Source organism: Mus caroli, chromosome 1 (genome assembly GCF_900094665.2).
Source record: "Mus caroli chromosome 1, CAROLI_EIJ_v1.1, whole genome shotgun sequence".
NCBI lineage: Eukaryota > Metazoa > Chordata > Mammalia > Rodentia > Muridae > Mus > Mus caroli.
The window spans coordinates 51934675-51950304 of NC_034570.1; the positions used below are offsets into that span (position 1 = coordinate 51934675).

The 15630-nt window shown below is 42.3% G+C and overlaps 1 protein-coding gene across 2 annotated transcripts in view; it reads left to right on the plus strand.

Annotated features, from left to right (window-relative positions):
- The window catches only part of LOC110301976 (aldehyde oxidase 3), an 89598-nt gene that overhangs the window by 62755 nt on the left and 11213 nt on the right, over nt 1-15630 (plus strand). Inside the window, exons 27-33 of one of the 2 annotated variants that reach the window (XM_021176186.2) lie at nt 1388-1483; nt 2453-2581; nt 4258-4332; nt 5557-5609; nt 9261-9375; nt 12103-12168; nt 14135-14323. In XM_021176186.2, the coding sequence (XP_021031845.1) occupies nt 1388-1483; nt 2453-2581; nt 4258-4332; nt 5557-5609; nt 9261-9375; nt 12103-12168; nt 14135-14323 (723 nt within the window). The remainder of the gene's footprint in view (nt 1-1387; nt 1484-2452; nt 2582-4257; nt 4333-5556; nt 5610-9260; nt 9376-12102; nt 12169-14134; nt 14324-15630) is intronic. The other variant, XM_029479649.1, reaches the window with a different exon arrangement.

Genomic DNA, 15630 nt, shown 5'->3' on the forward strand with positions numbered 1-15630 from the left:
CTCTGAAGCCCCTGGGGATCCCATATCCCCTCTGAAGCCCCTGGGGATCCCATATCCCCTCTGAAGCCCCTGGGGATCCCATATCCCCTCTGAAGTCCCTGGGAATCCCATGTCCCCTCTGAAGCCCCTGTAATCACCTGCTCTGAACCTGATTAACTCAGCACACTTTCTCCAGCACCTCCCGGGTGAATGATGACTTTATCCAGGCAAAGTGTTGTGATCTGGAGATTTGCTGCTGGAAGGTCTGGGTGTGTGCCTGATTTGAATGTTTAATGGCTGTGTGGCCCTGACAGGCTCTGGCTCTCGTTGTCGTCATTTCTCATCTGCAAAATGGAAATGATATGGTAGTAATCATTTCAGTTCTGGGCCAGCTGATAGTCCCAGGGCAGGAGTATATGGCAGAGAAAAATTCCTCCTGTCCAGGGGCAGTCACCCCATGGATGAGACACATATCGCACACATAGACTGCACAGCTTACTCTATCAGTGGGACAGCACCCACTCTCTGATTCATGACAACTCAGAGTAAGCCCCACAAAATAATAACGCCTGGTCTAGCAGGTAGGAGAGGGCAGTCCTGAAACACTGTCAGAGCCAAAATAGCCTTTGCAAGCCACTCCAAACCTGCCCCACACCCCTGGGGAGGTTGAGAGGGTAGTTCTACAAGGACATTCATCAAAGAAGAGTAAAAACATGATAAATGGGAGCTGGAAGGGTAGCTCGGTGGTTAAGAGTACTTCCTACTCCTGCAGAGAACCTGGGTTTGGTCTTTACAAGTGTCTACAACTCAAGAGAGTTAGACAGGGGACTCAAAGCTCTTTTCTGGCTTCTTTGGGCACCAGGCATGTACATGGTACACAGGCATACAGAAAAGACTCATATGCACATAACATGAAGACGGGTTTTTTAAAAGAATATGCTAAACATGCTAATTAGAAAAATAACTAAATATTTCAATACATTTGCACTAAGACAAACCACATTCACCGCCAGAAACTTTTTAATGAAAACAACCCCATTGAGATAGAATTTATATACAATAAAATTCATGCATTTAAGATGTGAGATTCATGTCACTTGTGTAATCCCATCACCCAGGACTCTGAAGCGGCAGGATTATAAAATTGAGGCCAGCATAAGCTATATAGCACAACTCTGTCTCCATGACAATAAAAGAGAAAGGAAAAAGAGAAAGGCAACAAAGTGCATGATCCAGTGGCTTGTAATCTTGTGGCAGAATTAATTAATGACATGTGTGGTAATCCACACTAAGTGACATTTCCAAAACCACTATTACTCTCACCTCGTTGAGCGAGAGCAAGCTAAGTTTCCACCAGCTAGGTTGGAGTTCACCACAATCTGAGAACAGATTTCTAATCTTGTTTCAGGCTGCTGCTTTGGTCCAGATCTACACAGATGGGTCTGTACTAGTTGCTCATGGTGGTGTTGAACTGGGACAAGGTATTAACACCAAAATGATACAGGTGAGAGAGGTCATTTCACAATTGTCTTAGAGAGAGCTTATGGAATATCCTGAATTCTGTATGGGACCATATTTGGGCTTCATATATGTTGACCAATAGCCAACATATCCACAGAATCCCAACTTGTTCTCAGTGGATCAGCTGGAAATAAGTCAGCTGGGAGGTGAAAGGAGTCTTCGCCTCCCTTCTGGAGTGAAAGGCACTTTGCTAAAACTCAGCTTCCCATGGGTTCAGTGGCTCCTGACCCCTGACTACAGCAGCCATAAGAACTCACGACTCCAAAAGCTTGGGCTCTGGGCAACCAGCATTTCCAGACAACGTATGCACATACTTAGCACCTACAGCTTAGGCTCCCTGACCGCAGACAACCTGTTCCATCTCCAGAGACAAATCCATTTGCTTGTGGTCATTTTGTAAAATGAAGAAGCCCATGACTGGGCCTCCTCTAGCCATGCTATAAGTAACTGACTCCGAGGTGGTAAAGAGATGGAGGATCTGTTTTTGTCTTCACAAGATCTTGTCCCTACAGCAAAACATGCCTCATAGCCCTGGGGAGATTTTCCCCAGCTTCTGGTATCTGACAGGGATAGAGACAGGCCCTTTAAGGTCTTTCTGAGTATATATATGTGTGTGTGTGTGTGTGTGTGTGTGTGTGTGTGTGTGTGTGTGTGTGTGTGTGTGTATACACACACATATACACGTATATATATACATATAAATGTATATATACATATACGTATATGTGTGTATATATATACATATATATGTATGTATATACACGTGTATATATATATATATATATATGTGTGTGTGTTCAAAACATCATTCTCACCTTTTCAAACAAATGGAGTTAAGAAAATATCAAAACTTTCTAGAAGGTTAAGAGAATAACAAAACATTTTAGAGGGGGGTAAGTCATTGTCCCAGTTACAGTTTGGACTGGTATAATCTGTCTATTCCTCCGGACAGGTGGCCAGCCGTGAATTAAAGATACCTATGTCTTATATACACCTGGATGAGATGAGCACTGTGACTGTCCCCAACACGGTTACCACTGGAGCATCCACCGGTGCTGATGTCAATGGGAGAGCTGTTCAGGTGATAAGCTTACTGACTCCCAGGAGAGAAGCCTATCACTCCTGAGAATCTAAGCCCTTTAACAGAGGAGCTGGTTCTTCAGTATATTCCCATCCCACCTAACATAAACATAAGGATTAGTGCAACATTTTTTGGTGGGGACTCAGCCCATAAGTGCTTGGCTTTACAGATGGGCAGAACACCATGGCAGGAAAAATGCATGGTAGTGGAGGTTTCTTACCTCATAGGAATGTGTAAGACAAGGGACCAGAGGCCAGGCATAGCCTCCCAAATCGCACCCCTGGTGACACACCTCCCACCATAGCACCACCAACTGGGCCCTAACCATGAGCCACTGGGTTATTTTGTATTCAAACCCTCATACTTACAAAATGTCTCTTGGTGCTTTTTCACAGAGGTTTCAGAAAGAAGGAGGCAGACCGGCAACTCTCGGTGCTTCTCTGTACCACACAAAACAGTGGGCACCAGAGTGTTACCTAGCAGTATAAAGTCTATATTTGCTTAATATATTTCAAGAACACCCTAAGACACTAATGTCACAAAGGCAAGTGACAAGGCCCCTTTGGCTGAAGAGTCATCTGGAGTACAAAACAGCACATGACCCACTGTTGTGGGTGTCTGTAGAGGTAGGGGCTGGGGGAGAAGTCCCAAATGAGATTGCAGAGTCTACATCAGAGCAGGCAGCTCTCCTCTTTGAATGCTTCAAATGCAAATTGACTCCATTCTTCACTTTCATGTCTCTTTCTATGCATACGAATATGAAGTTCCAAAGTGCTGCTGAAACTACCCCCAACACACACACACACACACACACACACACACACACACACACACACACAAAACCACCACACACTTCCCCTCTAGGTAGGGCAGAGCAGCCTTGTTGAGACAATGGCCCTTGTATCTGGTTGGTTCAGCTGAACTTGGTAGCCATGACTCAGTAGCTGCTGGACTCCCAAGTTCTGTGTTCACACGCTTTGATGATTGCTTCTGGACTAAAGCTCCTGAGATAGCAACCAGTGCTATGGCAACCTAATCTAAAAGAAAACCATCTGAGGTGGTTACTTAGAATGTCAACTTCATTCAAGCCAAGGCACTTTGGAGGTCAAAGGGAGCCAGTGATCCCAGTCCAAGTTGGCAAGAGCAGGTGGGACTTGACCTTGGAAAAGTGGAAGATATGGCTGCCCATTGCTGATATCTTCAGGTCATAAATGAGGTCCCAGGCCATGGAGAGCAAAAGATGTTCAAACTCTAAATTCATTTTGTAGCACCCCAGGTTGCCTTTCTGTATGGCCCAGCACATGATCTGGGAGCCGCTTTAGTGTCCATTTCCCTGGGTAGTGGTTTCATATCTTTGCTGGACATTTGTCAAACCTTAAATGAAACATAGACATAGAAACAAACTAAAATAATAAAATAAGTTACTGTGGTTACACTGAGAGAAAGAGTTTGTATCCCTCTGAGCTCCCTCTTATCTTCTGTGGCAGCCCCCAAAACTCCACATCAGCATCATTACTACAAGGAATGACTAGGGTCCTGGCCAAGATTTGGAGAGAAATCACATGAGGACAACTGAGGGAGGCACAGAATCCAGGGACAGGCAGTAGGGCAGCAGGATCATGTCTGGAAGGTGCCCTTTAATTCTCAGTCACTTTACTGTCCTCTCCATCCCACAGAATGCCTGTCAGATCCTTATGAAGCGTCTGGAACCCATCATCAGGCAGAATCCTAGTGGTACCTGGGAAGAATGGGTGAGTACCTGGTGTGACTGAATCCTACAGAGCCTCTTGAGACCACTTGGTAGAAACACCCATCCCACGGAACATCAGGTCCAGCCAGGTCCCTCTTCTCCTGGGAAGCATAGAACAGGGAATAGTCCTGGTTATCCAGGAACACACATTATCTGGTCCACTTATTCACATGTAAGCTTTGGGTAGAACTCAGGATCTGCTTCTTCTGCCACATTTAGTAGCCCCTACACCATTTAAGCAAGAGTAAAGGGTCGATGTGGATCTGAAATATACCAGCTCTTACTGAATGGACATCTTGGTTCATTTGCAGAAGTAGCTCAAAGGTGTTAAATGTATTCTTAAGGGCAGCTTTGTGGATAGATGATTATTTGCCAAGGAAGGAAAAACCTACACCATCTAGTCCACTTTCAAAACTTTACATTTAAGGGGAGTCCTTGCAGGAGAAGCTGTCACATGGGGTCCAATCTGAAAGGCCTCTTCAGTGAAGGCAACAACTGCATGCTACTTTGCACATGCATATTTCACATATGCATGAAGAACAGAGGATGGGTATTCTCTGAGTGGTGAGACTTGTTCTCCTTTCAAAATAAACATTTTGTGTGAGAGCATGGCCCAGATAAGAAAACTACCAACCCCCACAATGTTTATTTAATCAGTGCCATTGGAAAAGGAAACCCTTAGGGAGCAGTGGCAGATAGGACCCATTGAGTGACATTGTTGTGTAACTGGTCATCTATCAAAGTTTCCTCATTTTCCACTGAGTTCCTTTGAAATTTGAACGGTGTGGGGTGTGTGTGTGTGTGTGTGTGTGTGTGTGTGTGTGTGTGTGTGTACATACATATTTTTCAGACCATCGTTGCAGCTCTGTTCTCAGAGCAATGCCAGTGCTCCAGGACTAGGGACAGGAAGGTGTAGAACCTCATCAGAGTTTGCTTGGGATGCTTACATTTTCAGATCCCACCAAAATTTACCTCTTATCTCTTTTCCATTGGTCTGTAAACAAATCCACAAAACCAACAATTCTATCTCTTCAGAGTAAGTCAGACTGAGTCAGTCATACTCCCTGAGCAGGCAGCAGGTCCTCACCTGACAGTATGCTCCATATTCATCTTGCAAAGGCATATTCCCAAGAGTAAGGAAGAGTGTTACCGCCAGGAGGTATTTGCTTTTTCCTCTTGTCCATCTTTGTCTTTATCCTTTGAAAACAGAATTACTCTTTTTCAGGTTAAGGAAGCTTTTATTCAAAGCATTAGCCTCTCGGCCACTGGATATTTTAGGTAAGAGGTGACTGATGTCATCATAATCCTTATCCCTTTAGGATACACAGAGTTTGAAAAAGGAGTATTCAGTTGTTTATATCTTTAAGGTGAAGTCTATTGTTTATTTCATTTTCACTGAAATGTTTTTATTAGAGTGGGTGCTATGTTACCATAAAGGTAGATAATTTTGAGATGAGTCCCACAGTTTCCTAAATTCAATTTCTTATTCACATATATACTTATATACACTATATAACACACACATATATGATAACATATAACATATATGTGATACACACACACACACACTACTACATTATTATTATTATAGGTTTCAGGTTTCCTGTAATGTGCCGCAGACCCTCTGGGTCCCTATGTCTGCGTAGAACGGGTCTCTAGTGGCAGGTGGGCAAAGCGTTAGATGAGATGACAGACAGATGNACACAGGAGAGGTTGTGTAGAATCTGAATGTATTTGTCAGATTGAGCATCAAACTTTTTATAGTACAGAGGATACAAGGGGTTGGAAGTCACATCAGGCAAGGTACATTGAAGTTACCAGGTACAAAACAAAGGAATGACTTCAAAAGGAATTGCAGGAACCAGGTAAATGTTTACAATAAATAAAAAGCAGTCCTGCCTAGGATCAGCTTAATGACAGGCAAGAATTTCACACTTTAGTGTTAATACCTTTGAACCTTGTGAAGGCTAGCACCAGGGGGTTCTGCTCTTGGCAGGCCTCAAGAATAATGCAATAACACAAACCCCTAATTTCCTAGGCCTTGCTAAATTCTTATCTTATCTGGAGAATCTCCATTTGTCAGGAGAATATACCAACTTGCTTTTGCTAATGCAATGTAGCCTGTACTAAAGATTTCTATCTCAGTGAGATTCCCTGGCTCTTTCTGCAGACCAGTTGAGCCACTGGCTCCGTCTATTGTAATGCTTAATTAGTTACTGAATAGGTTAACTTCCTTACTGCCTTCTCACAGGATTCTAAGCTCGGGCAGCTTCTGGGATCTTGGAACACTGGGGAAACTAACTATAACAGAATTTAACCTTAAAGGGCATTTATAATAAAATATTAAAAGAGAGCTCATAGATCCATACATCAGACTAACTCGGGAATAAAGTATGAGTATGAGAACACCAAAACTCCAGGAGGTGAGCTTCCTTGAAACTCTCTGCCTCGTGAGTGGCTTTTAGGCTTCACAGCCTGTCAAGCTGACTCAACTGGAGTACGTGGCAGTAATGGTCCTTTGTGTAGAGTTGACAATGAGGTATAGGGATTTTTATAAGCCTTCAGTACTGTCTAGCATCTACTTAATACTTAATGATTTGGGTCCTGGTATTTATTATGACCCAAAATTTGGTGATTTTAAATACTCTTGTTCCTCAGAAATCTTGCCTACAGCCTGTCTCTTGTGACCAACCCTCTTGTGTTGTCATATGGGGTTTTGGTTTTAGAAGTTATGAGTCAAGTCAGAGGCCAGAATAGTTCCATACAAATAGTATGAGAAGTTTCTGAAAGACGGTTGAACAGTTTTCTCAGACAAGGATGCTTGCCCAAGTAGGCAATAGATACTTCACTAGAAGCAACAGAAAACTCATGCTCCTATCACATGAGTACACATGGACACATCTTCTATGATTTGGGGGAGAATAGTGGTGTATTCTGGTGATGTCTACTAGCTCTGGTGTGTCTGTCTGGTGAGACACAGCTCACAGCAAGAAGATCTCCAAGTGCTAGTCACTCAGAGAAAAGGGTGAACTTTAGAAAGCAGAGTGAGAGTACTCAGCTTTGCGTGCTGTCATAGACAAGACCATGGATGGCAAAGGCTCTCCTGAATGGTGGGTTTAAAGGGAGGTAGCCATCCTGAAGAGGTATACCAGGAGCTAAAGGACTGTGGGTTATTATTGTGAATATGGTTATGGTTGTGGTTATAATTAGCCATGTGTGTGCCCAACAATTAAATAGAAGCTGAGTTCTGAACAAGGTTAAGGGAATAACCATTTTTTATAGATTTTCTTATCATGTTTCATTTATCCAAGTCTGACATGGACATTCTAACCCTGTATAATTGGGTTGTAGAGCATCAGCCCAGGAATCCTAATGATGTACTACTACAAGCATATACCCCCACAACAGGACAGGACACTAAGGAGACCGTGTATCTAATCAACTGGCAGCATCAAATAACTCCTTCCTCTCGTATGGGTGGATATACCAAACAACACTGTAGAAGAGCAACTTGAAACTGCAGTTCAAAGATCACTTAGCTGCACTGATTAAGGCAGACTTGGAAGATCTGGCCACTACCTTTCTATAAAGATGTGTTCGTTAACAACATGCTTTAAAGTGAGCTAATGAGCTTTATAGGGAGTAGTGCCAGCACCTAAAAGGATAAATTTCTTATGTGTGTCTGGAGCCAAGGCTAGGTACAGGACTCCACAGAGCAAAGGTCTGTGTTAGAACATGCAGCCTTACAAAGGCAGCACTTCTGCTGCATTCTTCATGACACTTAGCCTTAAAGAGTTTACAGTAGCAGAGACCACAAGATTGTCGAAAGTCCATGGGCATAGGGGCACTCTTCTATAAACCTGACACTTCCAAGGCTGATCAAGAGTTCTAAGATAATTTAGGTCATATAGCAAATTTCAGGCCAGCTTGTGCTACTTAGCAAGACCCTACATAGAAAAATACAGAACACAATTAACCTAACCTGTTCTGGAAGGGACGGTAGGGATGGTTGTTTATGAGGACATATCTAACGTCATGGAACCACACAATGGCTAAAACAGTGATAAATGTCAGAAATAAAAAGAGTCTGTGGGTTTTCCCGAGTCAGTGTTTGTAAGTTGGCTTGCTGAGCAGACTGCAAGACTCCAAACGCTTTGATCTCAGATGAAAACTTGGCTACAAAGAAAATATTTCAAAGTTGGAGAGATGCACTAGACCATAGGACCTCTGTGTCCATCTTTGTGAGATAAAGAGCAACATCAATAGTCAGTGTGCTTCACTGAGGAGAGCTGACCCAGCCCCATGAAAACAGTTGTACTGACATGTTGTCCCCAGCTCTTCCAGCTTCAGGGAGGTGCTAGACCTATCAACCCCATGGCTGCTCAGCACAATTTGCAAAGCAGTGATAAATCAAATATCTATTGGGGTTGGGTCTCCAGTAACATCACAGCATATCGAAAAAGGGATAGTGCCACCCCCACCACCTCTGGATGTGAGAGATGCTGTTGTTTGAATTCATTTTCATTTCACATCTGACCAAAAAAAAAAAAAGCACACAGCTCTCCCGAAACCAAGGAGTAGTTTTTCAAAAAGAAAACTGTGAATTTTTTTTCTTTTCACAGTTGTAATCACTTAAAATGCAGTAGAGCATTAAAAAAAAACAATATAGCATGCGTAGATCTTTAGGTTTTACACTTGCTTAAGGTCAAAAGTCTTATTGAAACCTCACATAGGGAGCATGATCCTCCTCATGGTAGGTGATGTCTCTTCTCCTCTACTCCAAGTACTTGGCAGGATTTCCAGAAACTCCACATTCTATGAATACTTTACCCCTCCAGCCAACTCTATTTTCTCCCATCTCCATATTCATAGAGAAGGTCTGGCTGACAAGCACCTGTCCTGACCACAGGCTGTGTCTTATCTTCTCAGGGGTTACCAAGCTGACATGGACTGGGAGAAGGGAGAAGGTGACATTTTTCCCTATTTTGTTTTTGGAGCTGCCTGTTCTGAGGTTGAAATTGATTGTCTGACGGGAGCTCACAAGGTAAGTGGGAATCACGTGCAAAAATGTGCTGTGAACACACCGTGGCCGACTGTCGTTTGCAGATCCCACACAAATATTTAATAAACAGTAGTTTAGGTACAAGCAAGTATCCTCTGGGGTTGGGAGAGATGGACAGATTCAGGCGTGCTTCAGGTGGACACGGATGGTATTTGGTGAGGAGGTGAGAAAGAAGAGCAGTGGTTATTCCTGACTTGGGTGATTGGACTGTGCCTTGCTCAGATTTTTCTTTTCCAGAGCTGGACCTGGTGTTGAGCACATATTTTGAGTTCTGAATCCTTGGTCTCAGTTGGAGTCTGTCAATAATTCTATAACAGAGATTGTTATTGTACATCACTAGCATGTGTGCACCTCTTTGAAACCAGTGAAGAACCTTCTAGTAAATTACCTCATTGAGCACCATAAAACCCCCACAAAGTACACATTATTGATCTCTCATTTACCGATAAGAATGTATGGGGTTTTAAAGAGTTAACTAACCCGATCCACGTGAGTGTTACTTAATGGTTTAGCAAAACCACAAAATCAGAAATTCTCACTCAATTCTGTTTTCAGCATATCACAGTAGTTTTAGGTTTTGAACAGAAGGAATTTTAAAACAAACCAGCAAGCCACTATTCCATTCATCCGTAGTGCGCCATGGTGCATTAGGGACAAGTCACCAAAACGCTGGGTGCTTGGGTCTTTGTATGACAGATGAGGACCACTGCTGGAAAGCAGGTGTCTCTGTGGAAATTTGGAACTTGACCTAATAGTTTAGATCCCTGCAGCATCTGCACACTGAGCATGGGCGACACTGTCTCCCAGGGTATGAAATCCAGCATCACGGGGCCTGCTCTGTGAGACATACACTAGCCTAGTGACACTGAGATAGTGACATACACTCTGAAAGCCTTCATTCCCTCAACTGTGGAGAGGGCTCTCATAGACAAGAGGGGCAAAAGCCACCAGACTGTAAAAATAGTCTAAGGAAGCTAGGAATCAACTCTGTAATGCAAAAGGACTGAAATCCACTCCATCATTGACCCAAGATTTCCTGATCATTCTGGGGTCTCAAGAAAGCTGCAGTGCAGCCAGGCAGTGGTGGTACACCCCTTTAATCCCAGCACTTGGGAGGCAGAGGCAGGCGGATTTCTGAGTTCGAGGACAAAGTGAGTTCTAGGACAGCCAGAGCTACACAGAGAAACCCTGTCTCGAAAAACCAAAAGAAAAAAAAGAAAGTTGCAGTGGCCATCTAGACACCAGGAAGTGGTCAAACCTAAAGCTACTAATGGAAGACCCGCTCTAACCAAGATGACAACCATAAAACTATCAGAGTGGAATGGCTGAAAAGGAAACAAGAGACTCCACTAGGGATTAGCTAGCTACTCAGAAGTTGAAAGCACACGGGGAAAAACTGAATGCCTTAAAAATCCATCCAATGGGGCATCTTATCTCTATGAGAAGGATTCAGCAGGGAAATTACTCAGATGAATGCTTAAGACCCTCAAAGAAATGTATCTAGTTGGGCTTTTTTTCCCAAAAGAGAATATAAAAAAGTGACTAGGAGCTGATAAGAAGTATATATGAGAAAAATAGAATATACCTGTGGAAATATTTTAGAATACAGATGTCAATGAACTTTTCCAGCAAAAACTACAAGAGGTTCTCAATTACAAGTCTTCCTGGAAAGAAACCATAAAGAAAGAATGGGGAATACGAAGCAAAGCTATAGAAGAAATATTTGCCTTAAAACACACCCGTGAGGCCACTGGAGCTACTTCAATAAGACACTACACATAACATTAACCACAGGTCTCCTACACAGTGAGTAAAATGCAGTAAAGCCCACCTGTGAGGCCGCTGGAGCTGGTTCAATAAGACACATAACATTAGCTGCAGGTCTTACACACAGTAAGTAAAACACAGCTGGGTGTGTAGCTGCATCTCTTTCACACCCTTGGTGATAGAACAGAAGGATTGTGGTTTTGAGTCCAGCCTGCACTACATAGAAAGTTTCAAGCAAGCCTGGGCTACACAATGACAACATGTCTCAAACAAAACAAAACAAGACAAGACAAGACAAGACAAGACAAGACAAGACAAGACAAGACAAGACAAGACAAGACAAGACAAAACATGGGATGACTTATTCTAAAAACAACCCTTGCCACACATTTTCAACACATACACAAAAAGCTATTAAAATCTCTTCTACAGTATTATTATTCTAAAATAACATGCTATGTATTATTAGTTATTTAATTTTAATATTATCTTTGCAATTTTATAGGAATGTCCTCATTTATGTATATAATTTTATGGCCTGGTTTTCTTCATATGTTAATTTTCATAGCTACATTAAACATTATTACTTCATCTCTATAACAATTATTTCAAATGACTGTATGATATTAGGATTGATTGAGGCAAAATTTCACAACCTCCATTTTGTAGGAGGATGAGCTAATATCAGGAACTTGTGAATTTTAAAAATTCTAGAAGACTCCATGTCAACAACTCTTTGGTCACCACTTAATCAATAATCCCTGATTTGTATTTATCCCAAGAAACACATCTTAATTAGTAACGTTTGGCATTTTCATGACCTTTACCAACAGCAGAGCTTTGTCACGGCTTGTCATAATCACTGTGTGCCCTGATCAAAGAAAGCATTTATTACTGACAAAATGGTGTCTGTACTGCAACTGTGTTTTTTGTTCTCCACAGAACATTAGAACTGACATTGTTATGGATGGATCATTCAGTATAAACCCTGCTGTGGACATAGGCCAGGTAGGCAATGTCTTGTTAGCGAGACATAATATACAAACACTTCAAACACTAGCCACGTTTGCTCTTATAGACAAAGGCTCGAAGACGCAACTCCATCTTCTGGGAATCACCAAATAGCTTTTCTCTAAAGTTGTTTCACTGTCTTCTTTTTCCATTGTTTCACACCTAAGAATGTGCTCAGGGGGCAGAAATGCAAATTAAAGGGTGCCCACTTCAAACAGGGAAGTATGGGTACCACTTGGGTGTGTTGGGTTCAAGTTACCTATGTGTGAGAGATCCAAGTTAAACTGCCAAAAACTTTGGTCTAAGCTTCAAGGCAGAGCAGAAGTCATCTATTTGGAAGTGCTTAGTGGCAGAGGGGTAACTGAAACTATGTCAGCATCAGGACCATGATGAGAGGGAGGAGGGCCAGAGAGGGACTAGGTTGGGAGCTTTAATGCCACAGGGAAGATCCGAGGGAGTATATTCACTATGGTTCCAATGTAGCCCCAGTGTTCATTGCATTACAACATGAACAAATTCAACGTTTGAAAGTCCCTTTCACCCGGGCATGGTGGCACACGCCTTTAATCCTAGCACTCGGGAGGCAGAGGCAGGGGGATTTCTGAGTTCGAGGCCAGCCTAGTCTACAAAGTGAGTTCCAGGACAGCCAGGGCTATACAGAGAAACCCTGTCTCGATAAACAAACAAACAAACAAAAAGTCCTTTTCTGCATAACATTTGTAAACATTTATAGTTCCTAACATTATTTTTTTAGTTTTTTATGTGTGTGGGTGTTTGCCTGCATGCATGTCTGTGTACGTGTGTGCCTGATGCCCACAGAGGCCAAAAGAGAGAGTTAGCTCCCCTGGACTGGAATTACAGAAGTTGAGAGCTACCATGTAGTGCTGGGAATCAAAACTAGGTCCTCTGGAAAACATTGATTTTTTTCCTTGACTCTCACTTTTTGATATTTTTTATTATTTCTAAAGACAAGAAAACTGATTTTTTTCCATTTTATAATAAGGTAGAATAGAACTATAGGTATAAACACAAATTAAGTCAAGTAAAAATCTATTTTAGTTAGTTCCTAGACAGATCAGTGTCTTAGTTAGGGTTTCTGTTGCTGTGATGAAACACCATGACCAAAAAGCAAGTTGGAGAGGAAAGGGCTTATTTGGCTTACACTTCCGCATTGTTGTTCAGTACCAAAGGAAGTCAGGACAGGAACTCAAGCCGGGCTGGAACCTGGAGGCAGGAGCTGATGCAGAGGCCATGGAGGGCTGCTGCTTACTGACTTGCTCCCCATAGCTTGCTCAGCCTGCTTTCTTATAGAACCTCAGGACACCATCCCAGTGATGGCACCTTCCATAATAGGTTGAACCTTCCCCCATTGACCACTAATTTAAAAAATGCTTTTGGCTCTCATTTTTATGGAGTGAGACTCAATTCAAATAGCTATTGAACTAAGAAACAATAAGCAGGTGATGTTAGAATTTAAACTTTGAAATGAGGCAAAAAAGGGCACAGATTGTGGGATACAAACCCATTGCTAAAGATGTATGCTGAGAGACTCTTTTCCCGAGAAAGAGAAGATCCAAGACCTTGCTACCATCCTTGTAATAGACACTTTAGTAACTAGAAAAGAGCTGTCTTTCCATCCATTGAAAGATTGGGGATATGAATAATTTTTTACAAGCGATAGACCACAGGGACATCAGACATCTGTCTCTAAAATCACTGCTAGGCAAATGACTCATCCAACCATTAAAAATAAGCATTATTGTTTTTTACAAGTCCTATAGTTTTCTGAAATCTACCCAGGGGTTTTGGTAGCCATTGTTCACATCATCAGGTAGAACACAGGGAGCTAAGAGACCTGGACTCCAGAGGGAGTCACTCATGTAAAAGAAAGTCAGCCTTTGCTGGTGCGTGGAAAGTCAGCACATTGTTTTAAAAGTGGCTTTCATGTCTTTCTGTGTCCCAGATTGAAGGGGCATTTGTTCAAGGTCTTGGACTGTATACTCTAGAGGAACTGAAATATTCACCTGAAGGAGTCCTATACACCCGTGGTCCACACCAGTATAAAATAGCATCAGTTACTGACATCCCAGAAGAATTCCATGTATCACTGTTGACACCAGCCCCAAACCCAAAAGCCATCTACTCTTCTAAGGTAAGTAAGTATATATGGTCAGGCTTCATCCAAATGATTAGCCAAGGAAGGTGGATTGAGGAATGATGATGTAGCTGGGTGGTGGAGCACTTGATTAACATGCTCAGGCTCCTACATTCTATCTCCAGTGTGACAAAAGGAAGAAAGACTGTATTAGCATCCTGCTTTGAATAGCAATGCTGACACCCTCCAGCTACAGAGCTGGAGAGCTGGTCACTGCAATGTGCAGAAGCCCTGAAAGGATGGACAGGATTAAATAAGCAATGCAAATAAGGCCAAGGCATAGTTTGGAACTATAGTCAATTTTACACCCTGGCCCCAGATCACATTCGATTTAAGTGTGTTAATATAGTATATAACCTTTTCAACTCTGTGATCTGCACCCCACTCTCTCTGTGGTATTTAAACAACTGTCCCCAGAGCCCTCAGTGCTGCTGGGTACAGAGAAGACCTCTTCCTCTCTCACCCCCACTGACATCATCTGATTCCTCCTGCTGACCCCTCCCTCTGTCTCCTCGGGTCGGCAACATTTCCCACTCCTGTGTGTCTCCTTCTGCTTTTTCTCACTGATGACATCCCTTCTCTGCACACACACACACACACACAGTATCACACATGCAATATTGTGAACAGCCACAGAAGAGAACCATAAAATTAATCTACTAAATCACAAATCATCAATTTAATGAAGTTTAATAAAAGAAAATATCAAAATGTTTTACACAATAAGAAAAAAGATTTATTTCTTAGATGTCATGGGTGCATATACCCATCACATACTGATATATACTACTAGAAAAATATGAACATGGTTTATAATACAAAGAAAGTTGGTGAGACTCTGTTCTCAATAGCACATATACTATTTCATGTCAGATGTAGGCTCAGAATAATTTGTCTTATAAGCAGCATGGAGTGAGGTGTAACAGCCTTGTTCTGCCTTGTCAAGTGTCACGAGCTTAAGACCCTTCCAGAGTAAGTCTCAGACTGAACAACTTTTGATTTCAGTGACTTCATAAAAAGCTCAAGAACTAGGAGCTTGTATCAATAGACAGGGCCTTCCTCATTAAAATTAAGTAGATCACAATATATTTTTCCAGAATCCATTTTTCAGAGCATTGAAATCATCTGCTTTGGTAAAATCCAAATTTCTGTGAAATAAACAGCAAGAAGCCTGGGCAAGGCAACACCCTACAAAAGTCTGTGTGTGTGTGTGTGTGTGTGTGTGTGTGTCCCTGTGTGTGTGTCCATTAGTGCATGTGTGTGTCCATGTCCGTGTGTCCGTGTCCGTGTGTGTGTGCGTGTGT